At 38.5% G+C, this 22,900-nt stretch overlaps 1 protein-coding gene across 2 annotated transcripts in view; it reads right to left on the bottom strand.

The window, feature by feature from the left end:
• The window catches only part of UNC5C (unc-5 netrin receptor C), a gene marked incomplete at both ends in the record, with an annotated part of 405,524 nt that overhangs the window by 105,873 nt on the left and 276,751 nt on the right, over positions 1-22,900 (bottom strand). For both annotated transcript variants that reach the window (XM_079712610.1, XM_079712611.1), the window contains one exon: positions 8,368-8,471. In XM_079712610.1, the coding sequence (XP_079568736.1) occupies positions 8,368-8,471 (104 nt within the window). The remainder of the gene's footprint in view (positions 1-8,367; positions 8,472-22,900) is intronic.

Here is a 22,900-nt window from a genome sequence, read left to right as displayed (position 1 = left end):
ATTAAAAACCTATTAAAAATAGTGATAACACAGGCTGCATAAAATCCTATTAAATCAGTATCTTTAGCGTGGGCTATAAGCATCAGTATTTTCTAATGATTCCCAGGTGATCCCAATGTGCATCCTAGTTTGAACACCGTATTGCAGACTGGTTCTGATAATTTTGCTGAAATGCAGATTCTGATTAAGTGCCCTGGATGGGGCTTGAGATTCTACCTTTCTAAGAAGCTCCCAGGTCAAGTCAGTACAGATAATCTATGCATCGCACCTTGAATAGTAAAGCCTTCACAATGCTAAAAGATACCTCTAGCTAATAAGCCTTCTGTAGACTTTCACCAGGTAGGATTTAGCTCCATTGTTTCAGAGTTCGAAATCACAAAATCATTTTCTGCTGGTGTCTCACACTGACAACAGGTGTCTCAAATGACCAACCAAGAAACTCTTCATTATAGAATGCAAATGAATGTTATTTACCCATTAAACTTGTGGGTGAAAAGTATCTTAAAAGACAAGAATCAAAACGCCATTAAAAAAAAAAGAAAAGTGTACAAAGAAACTCTCCCCGATCCCAGGTCTATTGTGGAGACACTGCTCTAGATGCTGTCTCTTGTCAAGAATAGAAGGCTACTTTGTTTATGCAGCTATTTGCTTCTCAGATTGGCAACAGCCGTAAGACACTCATTCACTTCTGCATTGACCACTGTCCAATATATTTTGTGCCTTTCAGTAGCTTTGTGAAAGTATTTGTATTTTTATACTGTAAAAATTGGACTTCAAGCAAGTTGAAATTATATCTTAAGTCAACTGTACCCCCCCCAAAAAATAGCCAAAGGATAAAAAAAAAAAAAGCAAGTAAAAATGAAACCATGTCCCACAGACTTAACAGAAGCTGATAACTAATAGAAATTCTTGAGCTTATCTTACAGAACCGCAGATACGGCAACAGCTTGTCCAAACCCCTTTGCTTGTAAACTCCTTCACTGATTAAGCCCGTTTTAGTATTTCTTTCTTTTTTCACTTCTTTAATCACATACCTCCCCAGCTTCCACTCAGTCCAGCTGTTCCACAGGAACTTGAAGTCAGCTCTTGACCAGTGCGAGCGGCTAAGGCTGCTTGGGACCCCTGACCCTAAAGCTGGGCCTGAGGCCAGTTTTTCAGGCGATGAGTGTCCTGTAGACTTCAGAAGCCTGGAAACGTACCCTTGGCTCGCGCTGGGAGCCTCCATTGCGAACGGGCAGCAGCGGCGCACGGCGATGCGCCTGCGCAATACACCCATTTCCTCCTCTCTTCCCACCTCCAATCAGCTTTCCCCAGCCTAAGACCGCCTTGGTTATCCCATAAGTATCCCAACCCCCCTGACGTCGGGGAGGCGGAGCTAAGACTTGTTCTCCATCTTCTTAATTGGCTGCCTTGTGAGGAAGCTCTTCTCAGCTGCAAACCTCAGCGTCTCAGAAATTGGTTCACTGCAAGTCTGGCATAGGGACGTGGTTAGTAACCTAACAGAAACTGGAGTGACATTTTGCTCAGTTGTTGCAACTTTTGCAAAGGGAAGGAATTTTTTTAACAAAGGGATGTTGTTTTCCTGCTGGGGAAACACCTCCTTAATTGCACGTATGTCTGGCTCATTGCTTTTGAGAGTTGAATGTGTGCAGACCACGCTGTAGAGGTGAACTTGTATTGAAATCTGAAAACTTAAGATTTCTAAAGCCTTAAATTCAACTATGAGGAGATGAAAGCACGTTGATAAGTGAATTAATAGTGACAACCACCAAAAGAGCCCAAAGTAGAATGACTCAATCTGATAATATCTTACAAGGGAGAAAAATGGCACTGAAATATCCTTAAAATGCTAAATTTTCCAGGGCAAAAGGACTATAAATTGATTAGTCCTGAGATAGTTCCTAACTGGTCTTTACTATAAACTTGTCTTTCAGGTTAAGTAACTCTCAGCATTTCCTCATATTTAGCAATTAAGGGTGTTGGGACTCTTGCTAAATCTGACCGCCTTTACAAAACACTGGCTTTTTGCTCTTTTTGTTATGACTGTCATTTTTCATCCACAATCAGTTTACAATAAATAGTGCCTCTAGGCATATGAAGAATCATTGAAATAAATTTCAAAAGCAAAGAACTTACCCAAGAAAAAAACTTTTTTTTCATGAAATAAAGGCTGTGGAAATAAAAGACCCTCCTGCCCTGCAATTATGTACTCAGGCTAGGTAACTGCCTGTTGCTGAAGCATCACTGAGAGAGAAAGAATGTATCTGAAAACAGTTGAAGTCTATTGACCACTGATTTTAGGCCATCTAAGAAAAGCTCACTACTGGGTTTGCTGACCGTTAGCATGGAAGATTTCACTTTCTTCTGAAGGACCAAATATTTTCTAGATTTTATTCATTTAATAAAATCAGATGTAAAATCCAAGTTCAGAACTTTCTGTTCCCACAGGAATTAAAATATATCCTTTATTTCTCCACCTTCCTCTCTCTCTTCTACTTCTACCCTAAGACCATCAACTATCTTCTCTTTCTTGAAGTAAGGCAAGATCTCCTCAATGGTGTCTCTGTTTCCATTTTTACACTTCTAAAATCTATACTCCCTAGAGCAGCAAGAATGATCTTTGAAATAAATATATATCAGGTCATGACAATTCCTTACTTAAAATCTCCAATGACTCTGCGTATATTCAGAAACAATTCCAAATCCCTTACCATTACCACGTGTTAGTCCCCAAGCTCATCCTAGCCCTTTGACTGAAGGGCTTCCTGCCCTCCTGATGACTCACTGTGTCTCAGAGACACTGGCCTCCTTTTTAAACCATAACCACATTCTGAGGTATTCTGCTCCCCTACCTGGAGCTTCCTGACCTAGATCTTTTCAAGTCTGGCTGTTTCCTGTCATTCAGATCTCAGCTCAAATGTTATTTCTTCAGATATAGATTCTCCTTAAACTTTAAAGTGACTCCTGATCACCAACAACCGTCAACCTCTCAGACATGACCTTGTCTTATTTCTTTTAACTTGCAATTATCTGACAATATCTTGCTCTTTTATTTCTATTCTTGTTTATGGCTTTGTTACCCTTTAGGGACTTTGACTAACATGTATCTCCTTCAACTAGAAGAGTATCCAGCACACGGTGAGTGGACAGTTAATACTCCTTGAATAAATGAATTCATGATTAAAAATAAAAATGGGGGGCTTCCCTGGTGGTGCAGTGGTTGAGAGTCCACCTGCCGATGCAGGGGACGTGGGTTCGTGCCCCGGTCCGGGAGGATCCCACATGCCGCGGTGCGGCTGGGCCTGTGAGCCATGGCCGCTGAGCCTGCACGTCCGGAGCCTGTGCTCCGCAACGGGAGAGGCCACAACAGTGAGAGGCCCGCATACCGCAAAAAATAAAAATAAAAATAAAAACGGGATTTTGTACTGTAGGCTCAAAGGAACCACTGTGTATATGCAGAAGTCAAGCCACAAATCTATTATAAATCAGAGGTTTATTATTTATTCCTGTTTAATTTTATTATAATTTTTAACTTGGTTCACAAAGTTATCTGTGCTTGTGGTGCTCTCTGTGCATAACTATTAGAGGCATATTATTTACATTGGCAGAAAAACATATCAAGTGACCAAAATACAGAGATGACGTTGGCAAATATTGACTGGACCAATGCAAAGCTTGCAAGCTGACTACCAGTCAGGGAACCTGATACTTGTGGCAAACCTGTTTGTAAGGCTGATACTCATCTCATAAGCAAAACCCCTTCTTGTTGCTACACACATGGTAGGAGAAAATTCCAGCAGATATCACCGGGCACTGAAAGCAAGGTCTCCCTCCAAATTAGTATTCAAACTCTTCTTTTCTCTGTAAACCTTTTTTGTCTGCAAGGAATATAAAGCACAGCTTGGGAGAAAATGCACCTGCACGGAAATGCATCGACATGAAGTTCCAGTTATGAGGGAAGGGCCGCAAAACATGCACTCCTCTCATGAAACAAAATGTTCACTGGCCATATTAATAATCAGTTAGATGGAGAGCTACCTGATGCTGTACATCTGGTGAGGCTTCCAGCTGCCAGCAGCTTTTTCCCCTGATAAAGCTGATGCTGCTTTAAAAAAATCTCTTTCCTGTTTAGCAAGACTAAACTCAGCAAAATCATCTATTCTTTTGCACTTCACCCCATATTTTCCCACTGGCTAATTAGAGATGCAAGTGTGGATAAGTAAGATGACGGTTTTTAAGCACAACTGGGTCAATATGTTGAACACTGTGCCCTGTTCCTCCAATTAGACTCCTATGAGAAATAGTTCGATTATAATTAGAGGAGCAATTATCCCCTTGTTTAAGGTGAAACAAATCACAGGTTTGTTTTAGTGAAAAATTCAGCTTTGCTCCTCCTGCGATGCCAACAAATCTTGTATCCACTGATGTTCTGATACCAGCACTCTCCAAAAGAGATAATCTGATGAAATAAAGCATCTCTGAGTATATTTCTGGCTCACCATATGACAGCAACATTTTCCAGGCATAAACTAAAATGAGCAAAGAGGGGTTCATTTCATAGAATGCTGCTGTTATGCCACTGGAGCAACCCAGCACCCATGCACGGGCATATTAATTTTTCTGGCTTCTTTGGGGAGATGGTGGGTCTCTGCCAAAAGGCAGGCAAATGCCTCTCCAGACATGGGAGCAAAGCATTGTATTTTTGGCTTGATCCTAGCAAAAGAGGTATTAAAAATACTGATCAGGGCTTCCCTGGTGGCGCAGTGGTTGAGAGTCTGCCTGCCGATGCAGGGGACGCGGGTTCGTGCCCCGGTCCGGGAAGATCCCACATGCCGCGGAGCAGCTGGGCTCGTGAGCCATGGCCGCTGAGCCTGCGCGTCCGGAGCCTGTGCTCCTCAACGGGAGAGGCCACAACAGTGAGGGGCCCGCATACCGCAAAAAAAAAAAAAGAAAAAAAAATACTGAGCAATACCGTTTTAGAGTATTTCTGGGATTTATTATTCTTTCTTTCACGTAGTCTACTTTTCATTTAAATATAATTATTATTAACCTGTCCTACAGTCCTTGAACTAAAGTAACTCTCAATGGCCTTTTATTCCCATCTAGTGGGTCAGAAGCACTAGACTGATAGATTCCCTTACTCCACCCTCACTGAGTTCTCTCAGTATGAGTCTTCAGAGGTGACAAACATCCTTTCTCTGAGAAGTTCCATTTCCTGAGGGGTGGAGCCTCTGTGTCACATCCAACAGGGACTCTTTATTTCATTTAGTTAAATATACTTAGAGAATCTACTACGCAACCTACAGTCTGCTGGTGTTAGAGAGAAACATGAACAAAAATCCCGTTTTGTTCCTTATTTCATCCCAGTCTAATCAGGTACGACAGTAGTAAACAGATACATTTCAACACAGATAATAGTTGGAGCTGTAAAAAATCAGGGTACCTAGGGGCTGATGTTCAGGCAGTTATACTGGTTCTTTCATACCAGATGTCAAATACTGAATAGTTCTGCATCCGCTACTTAATAACTGACATATTTTTTTTCTTAACCAATGAGTCCTGAGAGTTTTTAGTCAACACTGCTACCACCTGGAGAGATAGCATGTAAGGAATCCTGGGTTGGCCTCTTCCTCCTCTGACACTTTCTTTGTCCCTCTCTTTCCTTTGGCTTGGAAAAGGAGAACTACCAACAGTAGCCCCAGCCCAAATTTCCTCTTTGGGAGAAAATATGAAGTCTGGTCCAATGTCTTGGGTCCATTATGACTAAACGGACAACTTGAAAATTCTGCGTAAGGACAGCAGCACATCAGGACTTGCTGTAGATATTCCCGTTAACAAGTCCTTTGTAAAGTAAATATGTTACATAAATAAGAGAATTTCCTGGTTTTAAAGCTCAAACGTTATCTTCATTTATAGCATTTATGGACTCTAACCAAAGTAACTGGCTAGAAAACACAGGAGGGCATCTTTGTGATTCTTCACAGGGCAGAAGCTTCATCTCTGCATACCCCACAGCGCCCAACAGAGCTGCACTGTGCTCAGTGACCACTCGGAATTCAAGAGGTCGAACTGAGTTTTCTGTGAATCAATAGGTGATATAATAATAGCACTAATAATGCTAGTGAGTGCTTCTACATGGTCTAAGTGATTTGCATATATCTCATTTAACCTTCAGCTACATTCTGGAGAGACACCATTCATTATTATCTCCATTTTGTAATTTAATTGAGGAAACTTAGATACTGAGAGCTGAAATACCTTGCTTAAAGTCCAAGACTTAAAAATGGGGACACTTGAGTTTAAACTTAGAGTTCTGTAAGGAAATTAGTTTAACTTTCTGTAGCAGAAATTAAAGCCAAAATAGGGGAGAAAATTAAATGTTATTTATTACCTCAGATATGCCTGTGCCATTATTTGCACCAAAGGTGATGCTTCTGTAACTTAAGATTAGTAGAACTCTTTGGAAACCTACTGACTTTTATGGGAAGGAAATTATTGTCTCCTGATATTCTGCAAAGAATGAACTTGACTACTTATTCAATGATGCTAGATATATACTTATTAAACAAAGATAAATTGAATCAGTCAACTGTGTATTTGTTGAGCGTTTACTGAGTTTTTCAGATTCATTTGCCTTGCATACAAAAGCATAAATCCTTGTCAGCATGGCCTGATGTCTTAAGGACTGATTTTGTTTATAGTAAAACATGAGAGTTTTACCTGCTGGTTTCCTTTTAAGATCAATATTCCATTTTATGCTATTTTCATGCTTTTAAATTCCTCAAATAAATAAATAAAATATTAAATGATGACTATATATATCATTAAATTAAAATAATCTTATAATCCCTTAACTCACCACGTTACATTTCATCCCTTTCTTCTTTAATTTATCTGCCCCTCTTGAGCAAATGACAGTTGTAACATGTCACGTTAAGGTATTCATTAGGTTTCTGATCTTGGTGATTCTAAGGGTGCTGAAAATAATCAACACAGGAGTTTATTAGCCTGCTCTCAAGCATGTGTGTTTGATCTCTCTCTTGACTTCAAAAAAAAGAAAAAATATTCACATTATAGTTCTGTGCATGTCAAATGTGTATATGATTTTTGAGCTTGCCAAGTGTTAATTGGTCTCTTCCCCAGTGATGATACAGATAAAATTCACAGCCAATTAGTTTGCATTCTTGAATCTTTACTCCTTGACAAAGTGAACCACTTTGCTGAGGAGACCAAAAAAATGAAGAAGTTACAGAATCTCCTCACTGAAAATCTCTGCAGGGATTTGCTCTCTTTAAGAAACATCAAGTCAAGAAGAGTCTATGGATACCTATGTTACTCAGGATATGTTTTGGTCTTCAAGGTAGTTTAATGGTGGAGGTTTGCATTAGAATTTTAGAAATACAGTTAAGGAGACAGATGCACTTATTGTCCTAAGTGAAAGGAAATATTGAATAGAGAAGAGCTGCCTACTTTATAATCATAATAAATCACATTGTGTGTCAGTGTTGGAAGATAAGGTTTTGGAGTGGCTGGATAAAACAGCAATAATCATACAAAGTCTCTGATACAGTGCTAGAAAGTGCCATGGGATGCCAGGAACAAGGCAAAAAACGGCTCTCTTCTTCCAAAGAAAAAAGGAAATTTCATTAAGACTGCCACTTAGAGTCTTTGCATTGATACATTGGAGATATTGATGACCCTGACAGAAAAATGGGCATTTTATTGTTTGGTGCTAATAAAAAGTCATGGTATAAATCTGATTTGTAATATTTCATTAACTATCAATACGCTTTGTTTCACCAAAAACAGAAAATGAAAATAAAGAGCTAATGGAAAGCTTACAGGATGAAACTAACTGACATTCCTCAAACATGTTTTTATTCATGGTGTGTGGCTATGGCTTTTAGGTATGTCCATAAATATATCACAGAGCAGGAAATATATACGTGGAGTGCACAGGCTCACATACACACATACACACACACACACACACACACACACGCCTTTCTTACATTTTTTGCATAGTATCAAGAAAAATAATAAAATTGATGGCACATTATTAAGTCATACCACCTTTCTCAATGATTAGTGCCAGATAAAATAAAACAGTGTTTCTGATTTCTTACAAGACAATGACAAAATTAAACCACGCTGCCTGTGGCTTTGTCCAGTGGGGCATTCTAATTGACTCCAAGTCATTAATCAGTTCCCAATCAATCTATTTTGCCAGTAGCAAGCAGTTAGGACTCCATTACCAACCATTCATCATGCCATACCCTAATTCACTGCACCATTAGCCATGGACTAGGCCTCTGTTAGAATAACTTAAGTGCCAATTGCTAAATGTGAAGAATTTTTGCTACTCACTTCAGCCACTGGGATCCCTTCTGGTGGTCGACACTGGAGCAAGACTTCCTGTTCCAAGGATACTTCCTTTCCCAGGGGTTCCTGCTCAAATGTCTTCCGCAGATCTGGAAAGCACCAGTAATAAAATATAAGAAAAAACTAATTAACATTTATTCATTTATTGGAAGTACAATAAACATTCTGCAGCTTCTTATTTTATGTTTCTTTGTATTTTTTAATCATGTTAGTACTGTACCATAATGTGGGTGATTATATTCTGTGTACTGGAAATTATGAAACTTGGAGGCTATTAACTGTTCCTACTTTAATCTTCACTGGGATGTTTTGGAGATCCTCATTCTAACAATTAGTGAAACTCGTTCGTTGCATTTCCTTACTATTTCTTAATAATCAACTATAGTGATCACATTTTTAATCAAGAGAATCCCATTGTCATGATGCTTATTCATAAAGTCCCTTAGATATATTCTTATTTTTTCTTTCTTCCCAATAGATAACTATTGAAGTTGTAATAACTCTGAGATCTTTTGATAAATAACTCAAAAGCAAGTTTCTGTTCAGAGTGAAAAACAGAATGCTGGAGCCCTGAAAGAATGCATAGAGCTTCTTGAGGTGTCTCAAACACAAGACAGGGAAAAGAGTAACTATTGGGATGAGTCCAGAAATATCTCAATATGTAATTATGTGGCCATTCTGCAATTAGAAGATTAAACAGTCATTTCTGCTCAAATATACCAAGAATCTAATTATGTATTTATATCAGCGGTCCCCAACCTTTTTGGCACCAGGGACCGGTTTCGTGGAAGACAGTTTTTCTACGGACCAGGGTCGGGGGAGGGTTGGCGGGGGAGGGACGGTTCAGGCGGTACTGCAAGCGATGGGGAGCCGCGGATGAAGCTTTGCTCACTCGCTGCCCACCTCCGGCTCTGCGGCCTGGTTCCTAACAGGCCACGGATCAGGGGTTGGCGACCCCTAATTTATATAGTTATAGTTGCTACAGCAATATGCAGTACAATTTTAAAAACTGCTATTGATGGACACGAAAATGTTAGAAACCAGTTTGTCATTTTAAACACCAAAGCTAAAAAGTACATGAGTCAGTCACAGAGCTTTGAAGCAGCATTTTTTTAAAGCAAAGCAAAAAAATTATTTCATATATATACTCTTCAGCTCCTTCCCATTAAAAGTTATTGGAATTTTACCCAGTTGATTTTAGTAAAAAGTTAATGCCTCTTTCCTTTCATCCCATGTCCCCAGCAACGACTTCAGAATCTAAAAGCACCATTTCAGCCTACTGAACTAATGAGTGGAAATCTGAAGACTCTGGAGGTGTGCCTCTAATGTTTTTCAAGGAGCTATTAGAAAGCACCACTTGGAAAATGCAGTGAGAAAAAAATTCATTGTCATATATTTGCCATTTGGTTTAATTTCTTGGCAGAAGAAAACCTTCAAGAGCTTAGGGGTTGTGAAAAGATAACTGGATCTATGTGGGTCTGAAGTAAGACAAGAGACTCTACAAATGGTGACACAATTTCTGTCAGAAGGGCATTTCTAATTTGATTATCAAGAAATTGAGTATGTTGCAGGAATGAACACTTAAAATCCACAGTTATTAGAACTTGAAAGTTATCTAAACCAGGTCCTTATTCTACATATGAGAAACACATTTCTCAAATTACTCAAAGCCTTACAGCAAAATAACTGATGCTGCGTTAGAACCTGCTGATTTAATACATATTTTTCTATCCCACACATCCCTTCACATCTCTTTTGGTTGATTTGTATCCTTTCAACAGAAAGATTAAAACTTCTTCTACTCTTTCTTTTCTCATATAGTAGCTTCTCTTTGTTTTTAATCTGCATTAAGATGAAATTTTGGCAAAACACCAAATATTAATAAAAGCAATAGCAGCAGTGAATAACTTTAATGGGATAAAATGTTCTTGACAGGGTATATCTTGTTGGTGAAAAATGATTCTAAAAAACTCCCATCTGATGCAGGGTAGGGTGAAGACTTAAAGACTGGAATTAGTTCTCAAACCAAATAACATATGACTCTCAGTTAAACTAACCAGCATATCACAAAATAAGGACTGAGAATTAGAAAGAGTGAGGCACATATATATCCAAAGAGTCAAAACAAATTCCTTTAACATTTGTAAATTATCTCCTTAAGGTAGACCCTTTATTAGGTACTTAGGATGAATATATGTAAGATTCAGAATCAAGACTAGAACGGTAAGCTGAGATCTATTTATGAAAAGCCTTCCTGCCATGCTAAGGAATGGCAAACCCTCAAAGGCTTTTAAGCAGAGGAGGGAGATAGGATGTCATATTGCCCTCGGTGTGATTGAGGTGGTGGTGAAGAAGCAGAAGGTAGTTAGGAACCCATTTGAATAGATCAGGAGGGCTGACGGGGTCCTGAACTCAGCTAGTGACAGTGGACAGGAAGGGGAGAAAGCAGATTCTAGTAATAAATAGATCATACGTTGAGGAAGGCCTAGGTATTTGGAGAGTGAGGAGAAGATAATACTATATTCTTAGCTACTGCAGTTGTTAAGTTGATACCATCATTAAATGAAATAATACCAAATTGGGCAGGAAAGTGGTGAGAAAGATAGCAAATTTATCTTGGTACATGTTCAGTTTGGTGCAGCTGTAGGCTATTCAAGTGGAAAAGTCCAGTAGGTCCATATCATGATTTCTCAACCTCAGCACGACTGACATTTGGGACTGGATAATTCTGTTGTGAGGTTGCCCTGTGCACAGTAAGTTGCTTAGCAGCATCCTTGGGCTCTACCCAGCAGATACCAGTAGCACCCTTCCAAGCCATGGCAAAACAAATGCCTTCAGATAATGCCAGATGTCTCCTGACATGAAAAATCACCTCAAGTAGAGAACCACTGGTCTAGAGTTTGGAATGACCATCAGGAGAACTCCTACTCTTCTGCAAGATTTTATGGTGACGGAAGTCAGCAGCACCATTAAGGGAAGATGGGCTCGAATGGAGCAGGCTATAATTCTTCTTAGGATGTGGTACAGTTTTGGGCACAGTTTTCAAACTCCTGCCACATGAAGGCACACCTTTTGAGAATCCTCATTTCCTAACTGAGAATGGTGACCACACATCGGAGTCATGTACTTCAAAAGACAGGTTTAACTGAACCATCACTGAATACCATATAATTCTGTTGTTTTGATGTGATTTAATTTTAAAATCTATGTAAAGTTTATCTAATTTCTAAAATGATTCACATTTAACCCCCCACAAAGGAGTACTTCTTCCTGAAAAATCCTTTTCATTCCTGCCCAAAACCTCTTCTCTAGCTTTCAGCTTATGTAAAGAGCACAGAATATATTGTGCTGTCCAGCATGGCAGCTGCTCCTTTCATATGCCTCCACGGTACTCTGTAAGGGGGTGAGGAGCATTGTAAGCATATCCTTTATCATTCGGAGAGATGTGATAGAAGGCAGGCTGGATGACTTGCAGGCAGAGAGAACCCGAGGGTGACGAATGGATAAGCATGAAAAACGGACACTTGTCAGCTAGGAATTAGATGTAAAACAGAATGTTTTAGAATAATGTGGGCATTCCTGTCAGGAAAAAGATGAATTTTTTGCCCTTGGAAGACCTTTAGGATTCTACATTTCTGTTTTCTTTCCATTAGTTCTAAGGCTGCTACTAAAATAAGTATAAAGTCCTTTCATTATAACCTAGATTACTTTTGCAAAGTAAACTTGGCTTACCTCTGATTTAGTTATTGACTCCATCAATTAAAAGAAAAATCAGCTTTGTCATATGCATGCATTCAGAGAGATGTTTACTTAAGAACATGAATATTGGCTTACTAAATCCATACAGAGAAATCCAATTAGCAGATGTAGAATCAGACCTGAAACTATATGGACTTCTATTTACCATTTACACAGTAATCAAAGAAAGCCTTTTAGAATACACACGTGTGGTGTACATGGCATCTCATTTTTTATGGTAGAATTTTGATGCTGTCAATGAATTTTTTTGCACAATAATACTGTGGTTACAAATTATGTATGATGTGAAACCCACTAATTTCATGGCATTCTACAAACATGGACTCTGCTTTTTGACAATGTGGTCGGCAGAAAAGAAGGCTACCTGGGAGTTTGAAGACTCTGTGGCCTCACCTTCCTCATTTGTAAAATGAAAGTAAATGACGGGATGCTTTTAAAGGTCTCTTTTGTCATAAGGGCCTATGCCTGAGTAGACTAACATTTTAAATATGCATTTTAGGGGAAAACAGCCTATCCTTTGTGAAATAAGATAAGATCTTTAAGGATTTATACCAATTATCAAAGAGAAATAATAGAAGAAATTATTTTTCAATAATCTAGGAGATGAGATGCATCTTTGAAAAGAGCAGCTTATATATTTTCCTCTTATGACAATCTTCATGCAACTTTCGTACAATTCAATATACAGGTATGGGTAAGAGTTAGAAAAATGGGATGATGGACGGATTCCAGAAGATTCCATATTAAAAATATCGGAAAATTATTTGTACAAATCCAAGGGAGCAATATAATATACATCACAAAAGCAGATGAATATTAAAGCTTTGATGAATATCAATGCATTGAGAATTACTTTGACAAAACTAATTTTCTCTATGGAGAGATGGGAAGGAAATGCCTAAACAAAATAGCATGCAAGAAAGCCTGTCACACCAAAGCGCATATTTATGAAAGGGGCCCAAAATCAAGTTTCCTCCACAGTGACCTCCCTCGAGCATCTTTGCCTGACACCATCTGAAAAGGGTGAAAGTGGCCTACAATGGGAAAGTCGAGGCTGGACAGGTGGGAGCTTTGAAGCCCCTGTGAGCCCTGCTGATTAGGGAAGGAAACCAGGAGAAACTACCAGCAAAAGATCTCCCTATGGTGTCTAAGCAGGCAGGTTGCTGATACTATTGTCTTTGAAAAAGAAAATAAACAGGTTCTCACTCCAAGTTAAAAAAAAACAACTTACATTTGTTAAAAATGTTTATTCCCTTAGCAATGCTACTTCATTATGCAGAAAGATTAGAATAAAATATTTTTTAAAAGACAAAATCTAGACAATGTGATAAACTGATATTATGAAGTTAAGAGTTCGCTGATGGGTATACTTCAATAGATTATTCTAATGGAAGTTAAAGTCCTTAAATTCCATTGAGTAATAAGATATAAATGACATAGTATTACCTTATTAAGGTTGGGTGCTTTTTGTTTTAGATCTGATAGGGTTTTGTGAATATTAGATCTCATAGAGTTTTGTGAATATTAAAAGAGATATTGAATCTGAAAAGGTTTTGGAAGATTATGAAGCACAAAACACATGTAATAAATCATTACAACTATTTCTATTACTATTAGAGAGTGCTGGCATGAAAGATGATTACTCATCTGAGTAAATTTCAACATGTCATTCTCTTTCACACTTGGGCCATTTGGTCTATAAACTATAGGATCTAATATTCCTTACTATTCTTATGGAATTTAAGGTTTATTGTTGAGTTTTTCAAACTGTGTGTCATGACCCCTTAGAGGATTATGGATTCAATTTAGGGGATTAAAAACCAGCATTAAAAATATGAAATGGAATAAATAGAAAATGTCAAGTGATCATATATAGTAGTATTATGTATGTTTATATGTACACATACACACCTCTGTGTATTTGTATGTATGAAGAGATGGGTATATGTTTATTTAGTGGATCATGACATAAACATATTTTTTATTATAGGTCACTGTGAAAGAGGTCTGAAAGCTCCTGCAAAGCAAGATAACATTGCAGCCAAGAGCAAGATCTTCAGCATGGACAAACTTGGGTTCCGGTTCTGACTTTACCCCTTGACTAGCTGTGTGCCCTTGAGCACACTGCTTAACCTCTTCTTACTTTAGTTTCTTCAGCTAAGAAATGGGTATGATAATAGTAACTATTTTACAGGGTTTTATAGGAAGAAGCACCTATAAAACTCTAGCATCATGCCTTAAATATAATATGTACTCAAAAGATAGTAATCCCCACACCATTTCCCCCCCCCCAGTATTAGTGAATTTTAGTATGCTATCCAAACATTAGGCATTATCATTGTTAGTCAGAATAATCATAAACAAGTGCGACAAAGTAATTACGAGCATGGGAGACTAATGATTGCAAGTGATGTGTCACAAAGAAAAACTTAGGGATTACCATGCTGTGCTTGAAAAAATGCAGATTTCATAATCAGATTTGGCTCCAGGAATCCACAGTTTTTATTGGCCCCCAAGTGTGTTTCACACAGAGCACTAAAATCTGAGAACTACCGATTGATTGATTGATTATTTATGGAACACCCATGATATGCATGGCACTGTGCTAGACTCTGTAGGCAGAGGGAGAGAGAGGCCTGGGAGGCCGTGAGAACCAAGAAGACCTGCTTCTACACTGTGGCTCTTAAGACAGTGAGTCCTTGTTGGTGTTTCCCCAGTGTCAGTACTTACTTTTGTGCAGGTTGATGGCTGACATTGTCTAACACAGACACTGAAATTTCATATGTGTCTAGCGGACAGGCAGGTAACTTAAATGAAAGAGAGTTAGGCACAAGAATTATTTTTTTCTTAAAACATAGCACCAACCTGAGCTGTCTTAGGTTTTCCAAATTTTAATAGAGACATGGGTACAAAACCAATTCACTTAACTTTTTACTTGCTACTCAGCTCTATGCTGCCATATAGGAATGCAGGTTTGGTGGGCCACAGACCCCATATTTGACAGAAACTAGTAATCAATTCTTTTCATGCTCAATGAACAGAGGTAGTAAAAACATTTTTTAGTTTTTAAAATTCTGTTTTACTGTACTTTCAAAGTGTTCCTCTAGCAAATAAAATAATTCTATGGTCACATATAGTAACAATACTTGTGTTCTTAGAGGGAAAAAATGTGCCTTTCTTCCAATAATGATAAAAGGGGATAATTATGTTGTCATCGTAGAGTATAACTTATGCTTAAATCACCAAATCTGGCTGTTAACAGGAAATAACTGCCATGAACCACCCAGTATAGCATATTTTGGGAAAACTAGATTAGACTTCTGAGCTTTGAGCATTTATTAAAAGTGAAAAAGTCCTGACAATGCTATAGAACCCTAAAAAGTTTGCCATGGTATTCTTTTCCAGGAATAGAGTATCCTTGCTGGAATTAAAAAAAAAAAAAAATCATGAAAAAAAATGTTATATTCAGCAACTCCTAATGTGGTTTTTGAAAGGAAGGGACACAGTATATAAAAAATGTTGGAAGCAGTTTTCTTTTTAACTTGCTTTTTCTTCTCAAATATTGTAAAAGATAAAACAAAACAAAACAAAAATCCACGAACCAACCAACAAAAACATGAAGTTTCCACTATGGTTAGATTGCAAAGTGAACTATCACATTTCTGCAAACCTGTACAATGAATTGGACTGTAAAAAGAAAAGTTTAAAACTCAGATTTACCATTTCCTAAACAAGTGACTAGGGTAAGTTATCTAATATTTCGTTTCCATGCTTCTGTTTCGTTATTTGCAAAATAAGGATAATAACAGATTCTACCGAAAGGATTGCTGGAGGCATCACAAAAGTTAACATGCACAGGGGCTTATAGAATTAGGCATACAGTAAGCATGCCATAAATGTTGGTTACTAGGACACAGGGTTTTTTAAAGACAAAAGAATGAAGATGAAAGATTTTTATTTTGTTCCTATTATTGTTTTGCAACCTCTTTTTACGTTTTAAAAAACTAATGTTTTTGACCAATCTTATGAATTACCACAAACACTTTCATAATATCACAGTTATGGGCAGAGGTTAGAATAATTTGAGCAAATCAGCAGAAAGATTATCTGGCAATGGCTTTAGTTTTGCCAAGGCATGGCTATCCCTTACTGCACCGGGTCATTTAAACAGAAATCCTGAGTAAGCAAAGTCCCTGCAAAGGGAAGTACAATTTCAGCCATTCTTCTTTATTTCTTGGCTTTGGGGCATTTATAGGACAAATATATTGTATTCAGATAGTTTTGCTAAAAGTTTTTTTAAAAAATAAATATTTTACAGCTAGAAATCCAAAGACATCCATTACAGAGAAGAGGAAGAAAAAAAAACATATAAGCTACTCTTCTATTCACATTGCATCTTTATTTTCAGAAAAAATGATTATATGTCATCAAAATATTTTTTAATGTATGTCTTAGGGGTAAATAATAAGAAACATGCCAACTTTATGGATGAGGAACCCGATATGTCAAAAAGTTAAAGCTCTTTTCTCAGAGTACAAAAAAAGAACACAATGATTGCAGACAAGCTTTTTTGCAAATAAGCAGTTTAGCCATAAACTTCCCATTTCATACAGCATAAAACATTACTTTACTGACATATTTTAGTCCAGTGGGTTACCAGCCCTTCCTATAGCACATAGATGGATGATTTTTCCCAAACTATAACTTATGAGACAGTATTTTATCAATTAGATGGCTACCTCTCAGAACAAATATGAGCTATAAATGCCTATGGATTTGTGGAGCCTCCATGAATCTTGAGAACTTCTGTCTAAACACAAAAGCAAATAAGTTTGGAAAAATACAGACTGATGCAATCAAGTATGTGCTATGGTTTTTATTTATTTATTTATTTATTTATGGCTGTGTTGGGTCTTCGTTTCTGCGCGAGGGCTTTCTCTAGTTGCGGCAAGTGGGGGCCACTCTTCATCGCGATGCGCGGGCCTCTCACTATCGCGGCCTCTCTTGTTGCAGAACACAGGCTCCAGACGCGCAGGCTCAGTAGTTATGGCTCACGGGCCTAGTTGCTCCGCGGCATGTGGGATCCTCCCAGACCAGGGCTCGAACCCGTGTCCCCTGCATTAGCAGGCAGATTCTCAACCACTGCGCCACCAGGGAAGCCCCTGTGCTATGGTTTTTAATTTTGAAATAGGAACCACATGATGGACTAATTAACATAACGGTTGAGATTTATACGAAACAAGGAGACATTTATTGTTAAGAATTTTGTCTTGTTATCTAAAAATGTCTAAATTGTGCAATTAATTTCATCTAATTCAAAAACTGGCCTCTGTAACTTAGAGTGGGTTTACTGGGGACTTAAATGGTCATACAGGGGATCAAACCACAGCTCAGAAGTGTACGTTAGTAAACAGGCCATTTATTCTGGTGTGGTGGCAAGCTTGCTGAGCTCTACCAAGACACTGGTGTTAGGCTGCCAGATCCTGTCATGGTATAACCTAAGTCTTTCAGAACACCTGGTTAACGCAGAACACCTGCATTATTTGGTTAAACTGTATTTTTAATTTTGATTATGGCGAGTAGACAGGTAGGAAATGGAAAAGTAACATACAAGGCCACAAATAATGACCTCTGTATATATAAACCAACACAATAATCGACAAGATCACATATATATTTAACTGGAGATACTACTACCCCTGCTATAGAAATATTAGTTCATCCGTTCCTTTAAGATATTTATTGAGTTCCTACACAGTAGGAACTCAGGCATCACTGTAGGCATTCTGAATTCATGAGTGAACAAACCAAACAAGAATCTTTGCCCATGTGGATCTTACTTTCTAAGGGTCTGGGGGAAACAGACCACTAGTCATGAACATAATAAATAAGTATATAGTAGGTTCGAAGTTGATAAGTGCTATGGAGGAAATAAATAAGACAAAAGTGTAATGGGAATTTGAAGTGGGGGGGACACAGGGGCAATCAGTTCAGTCTATCTGATGCCCTCAAATTCCTTGGGTGGTAAAACATTTTTACTGAAACAACAAATCATTGGCATGAAATAGCAGCGTCACTTTGCCTTATTATATGCTGACAATTTAATTCAGTTTCATTCCATTGACTTATGTCTTCAGTTACTTAGCACCAGCCACATCCAAGGCACTGTTTCTAGGCACTGGGGATATAATGATGAAGAAAATAAAGTGCCTGCTCTAGTGAAGCTTATATTCCAGTGGTGGAGCTAGTCAGCCTAAAAGATCATGAATAACGATGAAGCGAAATGCTCTCAAGAAAAATAAAGCAGGCTTGGGGTTAGAAGAGTGAGAGAGTTGGCGACAGTGGGTGTTAGGTAAATTGGTCAGGGTTAATCCCTCTGAAGAGCTGATGTCTCAGCAGAAATCTGAATGAAAGAAGGAGGTGAGCCACTGGTAGAGTTGGGGAAGAATGTTCCAGGTGGGAGGGAAGAGTTATTGCAAATAGCCTGTATCTGGAATGAGTGTATTAAACATTCTAAAAACAAGCTGGTATAGTTGGAGCAGACCAAGCAACAGGAGAGAGGCAGGAGCCCAAGGTTTTCTTTCACTTCTGCATTGTACATAATAGTGAGCCTATATCATTACGCATGTGGAAAATAAGATGTTTTTGTGAACTGCCACCTGACACAAAATCATGGTCACCTCCTCTCTTATTTGTATCCAGTGTGTTGGTTAAAAGCATGGACTCCTTTGCTGGTCTGACCTACTTCTCCATACATGAGCTTTGAACTCAGGCAGCTTTTTAATCTCCCTGTGTCCTCCATTTCCTCATTTGTAAAATGAGGATAATAACACCTGTCACACAGAATTGTTGCAAGTACTGAATGAGCTAATTCATGTAAGTGTTGGTCAAAGCGTACCAACTTTCAGGTACAAGAGGAATAAGTTCTGGGGATATTTTTGTACAGCATGGTTATTATAGTTAGTCATACTGTATTGCATAGTTAAAATTTGCTAAGAGTGTAGAGCCTAAGTCTTTTCACCACACACACACACACACACACACACACAGACACGGTAACTATATGAGGTGAAAAAGTGACTGAAACAGTGTATCTATTATTATTATTCTATAGCCCATCTGTCCAATATGAGCCACACGTGGCTATGGAGCAGTTGACATGTGGCTAGTCTCAACTGAGAAGTACTGCAGTGTAAACACACCAGATCTCAAAGATTATTGGTTATTTTATTGAAGTGATAGTTTAAGTATAGTAGACTAAGTAACATATTATTAAAATTAATTCTGCCCCTTTCTTTTTACTTTTTTAAGAGTGGCTACTAGAAAAGTTGAAATAACGTGTGGCTGGCATTATATTTCCTCGTACACTGTTGTTCTGGACAGCATGCTAGACACTACAGACTCAAAGATGTAAACATGGCTTGGTGCAAACCTACACATGGCTCACAAGGTGGCTCTGATCTCAGGGAAAAGGATGAGTGAGCTATGAGAGGAGGGCAGAGAGGGCCACTCTGATCCTCCTTAATTCCTCCCAGAAACTATCCTATTCCAATCTGTAGTCAGTGGCCTTTGCACACATAAGAAAGAGAAACTCCTTAGGAACTATCCTGACATTCCCAGGAAGATGGATTGTCCGTGCACATAAATCCATTGTAACTACTGAACTGAGGAGAAGGGTGACCGTATACAGGGCTCCTCTAGCCTCAGGCTTAGGGACAAAATTACAGTCTAATTATACTTGAATGGGCAGAGAACTTCAACCTCTAGGACTGACAGCCCAGGCCTGGTACAGGAAGAGGTGAAAGAAGGAAAAACTTTTTAGTTTTTAAAGTTAACTTAGTATTGATAAGCTTCAACATGCACAAATAAAGTTGTATGAATCATTATCTCTGTTGTTATGACATTATTATCATACACTGAGCATTTGCTTTGTGTCTGGCACTATGCCATATGCTTTACAAGTTTATTCTAGTTTAATCTTAAAATAACCCTATCATTTTCATTTCATGGTTGATGGAACTAAGTCTCAGAGGGGTTAAGTCGCTTGACAAAGGTCACACTAGTAAGTGATGGATCCAGGGTTTGGATACATAAGTCCACCTGGACCCAAACGTGTGCTCTAACTACTCCACTCTGCTACTCTTTTCCCATTATACCCACCATCCCCTGACAAAAGCAACCATGAACAGCATCATCAACAATCACAGCCAACATCAGCAATAGCAGCCAAGACATTTCCTGAAGGAAGACAGTGTTTGCTGACATTTTGCCTGAATTACGTTCTCCTACCTTAACACTCAGAATTCTCCCATTGGCCTATAACAAGGGACATTGGAAGAAACAACCCAATGAAACTGGTGGCTGCGTCACCATAAGGGTTCTACTTTGGACAGTCATTATAGTGTCCACTTGAGTCCCCTCAGAAGGAACTCCTCTCTCTGCAATGGAAGCTGCAGCACCCACTAAGGACACCTGACACTGCCCTCTGCTAAATGTGTTCAGTTCTAGAGCAGGCACATCATGTTCTCAGCTCATACCTGGCCGAATCCTAACGTTTTCCGGTTTCCTGTTTTCCCTCCACCCCGATTGTCTCACAAACTTATTTTTGTATTTTGTGTAGTTTGAATGTATAAAATATAAGAAAACTTAAATGAGTGAATAGCTAATATTCATTTCTGCTTTAGAAACTTCTGAAAATAGAGCTTTTTCATGAAAGAACTATGGACCCCTCCACAGAACACATAATGAGTATAGATCGAATTAGGTGAGAGGTAATTGCACTTATTTAACTTTAGCATCATGGTTACCTTTACCTGAGAAAAATTTAAACTTTAATTGCAGTTGATGTGACAGCCATTGGTCAGATATTACTGAGCAAAGCACCACAGCTCACTTGAAACAGAGCAAAACAGAAAATCTGCAACCTTCCTGCAACATTAGCAAGGACTCACTTGGTAGGGATCAGCCCTGATAGAGAGAATTTGAAATTTAACTTTTTTTTCATCATGATGTAAATCTATATGAGTAAATCTTTATATATTGGATGTTGTTCCTTGGCCACACACATATGAGTTCAGTTACTTATGGAAGTACAAGCAAACTTCTCTTCAGTCTTTTTTTTTTTTTTTAATTTTTTTATTTTTTATTAGTTTCTGCTTTATAACAAAGTGAATCAGTCATACATACACATCTGTTCCCACATCCCTTCCCTATTGCGCCTCCCTCCCTCCCACCCTCCCTATCCCACCCCTCCAGGCGGTCACAAAGCACCGAGCTGATCTCCCTGTGCTCTGTGGCTGCTTCCCACTATCTATCTACCTTACGTTTGGTAGTGTATATATGTCCATGCCTCTCTTTCGCTTTGTCACAGCTTACCCTTCACCCTCCCCATATCCTCAAGTCCGTTCTCAAGTAGGTCTGTGTCTTTATTCCAGTTTTACCCCTAGGTTCTTCATGACATTTTTTTTTTTTTTAAATTCCATATATATGTGTTAGCATACGGTATTTGTCTTTCTCTTTCTGACTTACTTCACTCTGTATGACAGACTCTAGGTCTATCCACCTCATTACAAATAGCTCAGTTTCGTTCCTTTTTATGGCTGAGTAATATTCCATTGTATATATGTGCCACATCTTCTTTATCCATTCATCCGATGATGGACACTTAGGTTGTTTCCAGCTCCGGGCTATTGTGAATAGAGCTGCAATGAACATTTTGGTACATGCCTCTTTTTGAATTATGGTTTTCTCAGGGTATATGCCTAGTAGTGGGATTGCTGGGTCATATGGTAGTTCTATTTTTAGTTTTTTAAGGAACCTCCATACTGTTCTCCATAGTGGCTGTACCAATTCACATTCCCACCAGCAGTGCAAGAGTGTTCCCTTTTCTCCACACCCTCTCCAGCATTTATTGTTTCTAGATTTCTTGATGATGGCCATTCTGACTGGTGTGAGATGATATCTCATTGTAGTTTTGATTTGCATTTCTCTAATGATTAATGATGTTGAGCATTCTTTCATGTGTTTGTTGGCAGTCTGTATATCTTCTTTGGAGAAATGCCTATTTAAGTCTTCTGCCCATTTTTGGATTGGGTTGTTTGTTTTTTTGCTATTGAGCTGCCTGAGCTGTTTATCAATTTTGGAGATTAATCCTTTGTCAGTTGCTTCATTTGCAAATATTTTCTCCCATTCTGAGGGTTGTCTTTTGGTCTTGTTTATGGTTTCCTTTGCTGTGCAAAAGCTTTGAAGTTTCATTAGGTCCCATTTGTTTATCTTTGTTTTTAGTTCCATTTCTCTAGGAGGTGGGTCCAAAAGGATCTTGCTGTGATTTATGTCATAGAGTGTTCTACCTATGTTTTCCTCTAAGAGTTTGATAGTTTCTGGCCTTACATTTAGGTCTTTAATCCATTTTGAGCTTATTTTTGTGTATGGTGTTAGGGAATGATCTAATCTCATACTTTTACATGTCCCTGTCCAGTTTTCCCAGCACCACTTATTGAAGAGGCTGTCCTTTCTCCACTGTACATTCCTGCCTCCTTTATCAAAGATAAGTTGGCCATATGTGCGTGGGTTTATCTCTGGGCTTTCTATCCTGATCCACTGATCTATCTTTCTGTTTTTATGCCAGTACCACACTGTCTTAATTACTGTAGCTTTGTAGTATAGTCTGAAGTCAGGCAGCCTGATTCCTCCAGCTCCGTTTTTCGTTCTCAAGATTGCTTTGGCTATTCGGGGTCTTTTGTTTTTCCAAACAAATTTT

This window comes from Hyperoodon ampullatus, assembly GCF_949752795.1.
Source record: "Hyperoodon ampullatus genome assembly, chromosome: 1".
NCBI lineage: Eukaryota > Metazoa > Chordata > Mammalia > Artiodactyla > Ziphiidae > Hyperoodon > Hyperoodon ampullatus.
This window is presented reverse-complemented; position numbering and strand designations above follow the sequence as displayed.